General features: G+C 53.8%; 1 protein-coding gene across 1 annotated transcript in view; it reads left to right on the forward strand.

The window, feature by feature from the left end:
• Positions 1–1,124, forward strand: part of FOXRED1 (FAD dependent oxidoreductase domain containing 1) — a gene marked incomplete at its 5' end in the record, with an annotated part of 13,243 nt that overhangs the window by 3,012 nt on the left and 9,107 nt on the right. The window contains 2 exons of the mRNA XM_029962046.1: positions 104–233; positions 908–1,122. Of these exons, the coding sequence (XP_029817906.1) occupies positions 104–233; positions 908–1,122 (345 nt within the window). The remainder of the gene's footprint in view (positions 1–103; positions 234–907; positions 1,123–1,124) is intronic.

Genomic DNA, 1,124 nt, shown 5'->3' on the forward strand with positions numbered 1-1,124 from the left:
ACATGACCCCTCAATGTTATTTTTTGGGGCGTCCCCACATCCCACCCCTAAGATGGGGGGCAGGGGCAGCACCCCTCACCCTATTTTTTGGGGGGTTCCCCAGGTACGTGTTCTGCTGGCACTGCCCAGATGGCCCTGGGCTCTCCTGCCCCTTCCTCGTGGACACCTCGGGCGCTTATTTCCGTCGGGAAGGGATCGCTGGGAACTACCTGGGCGGGATGAGCCCCCCCGAGGTGAGCCCAGAGGGGTCCCCCAGGTCATTCACCCCCCTGTTCTTTATCAAACCCTGTGATGAAGATACCCCCAAAATGCCAGGCAGCGGAAGGATTCCAGGAACGTTTATTCCCTGGGCTTACAAGGGAAAATTCCTAACAGTGCCTGAGAAAGACATGCCCCTCTGGTTTTCCTTGGCTTTTATCATCGCTGCCTGATGATGAACATCTGTGAGGGTTTATCTCTGCTCAAACCAGAGGGAGAGAGCCTGGAAGCTTCCTCTGGAATGCAGGAGTTAAAAAAAACCATCCAACTATCTTTGAGGAAGGTGCTTCTCCTTGGGCAGGAACCAAGCTCCATCCTCCTGGCTATATATCTTCCTCCAAGGGTATCTGTAGGAGTCGGGTTACAGGAAAGGGTGTAACTTTTGGGTTTCTATAACAAAAAAAAAGGGGGGGGGGAAGACAGCAGGTAAGACATGATCTGGGTTTGTTGAGCCTTACATTCTTCGTGTTGATTCCTTTTCAGATTTTCAAAACAGGTACAGTTGTCAGATTGAAAAACATACAACCAACAACCACTGCAAAAACCCAAACTACACGATTTAAATAGGGACATAATAAAAACACCCTTTCCTGAGACCTGACTCCTACAGGTATCTATAATTAAAGCCGCCCCAATCCATGTTTCCCAGGAGGAAGAGCCGGACCCCAGCAACCTCTCGGTGGACCACGACTACTTCCAGGAGCAGCTGTGGCCCCGGCTGGCCCGGAGGGTGCCGTCCTTCGAGTCCCTGCGGGTGCGGGGGTCCTGGGCCGGCTACTACGACTACAACACCTTCGACCACAACGGGGTGCTGGGCCCGCACCCCCGGCTGGAGAACATGTTCCTGGCCGCGGGCTTCAGCGGGC

The sequence above is a fragment of the Manacus vitellinus genome, unplaced genomic scaffold (genome assembly GCF_001715985.3).
Source record: "Manacus vitellinus isolate BGI_N305 unplaced genomic scaffold, ASM171598v3 scaffold_41_pilon, whole genome shotgun sequence".
NCBI classification, from domain to species: Eukaryota; Metazoa; Chordata; class Aves; order Passeriformes; family Pipridae; genus Manacus; species Manacus vitellinus.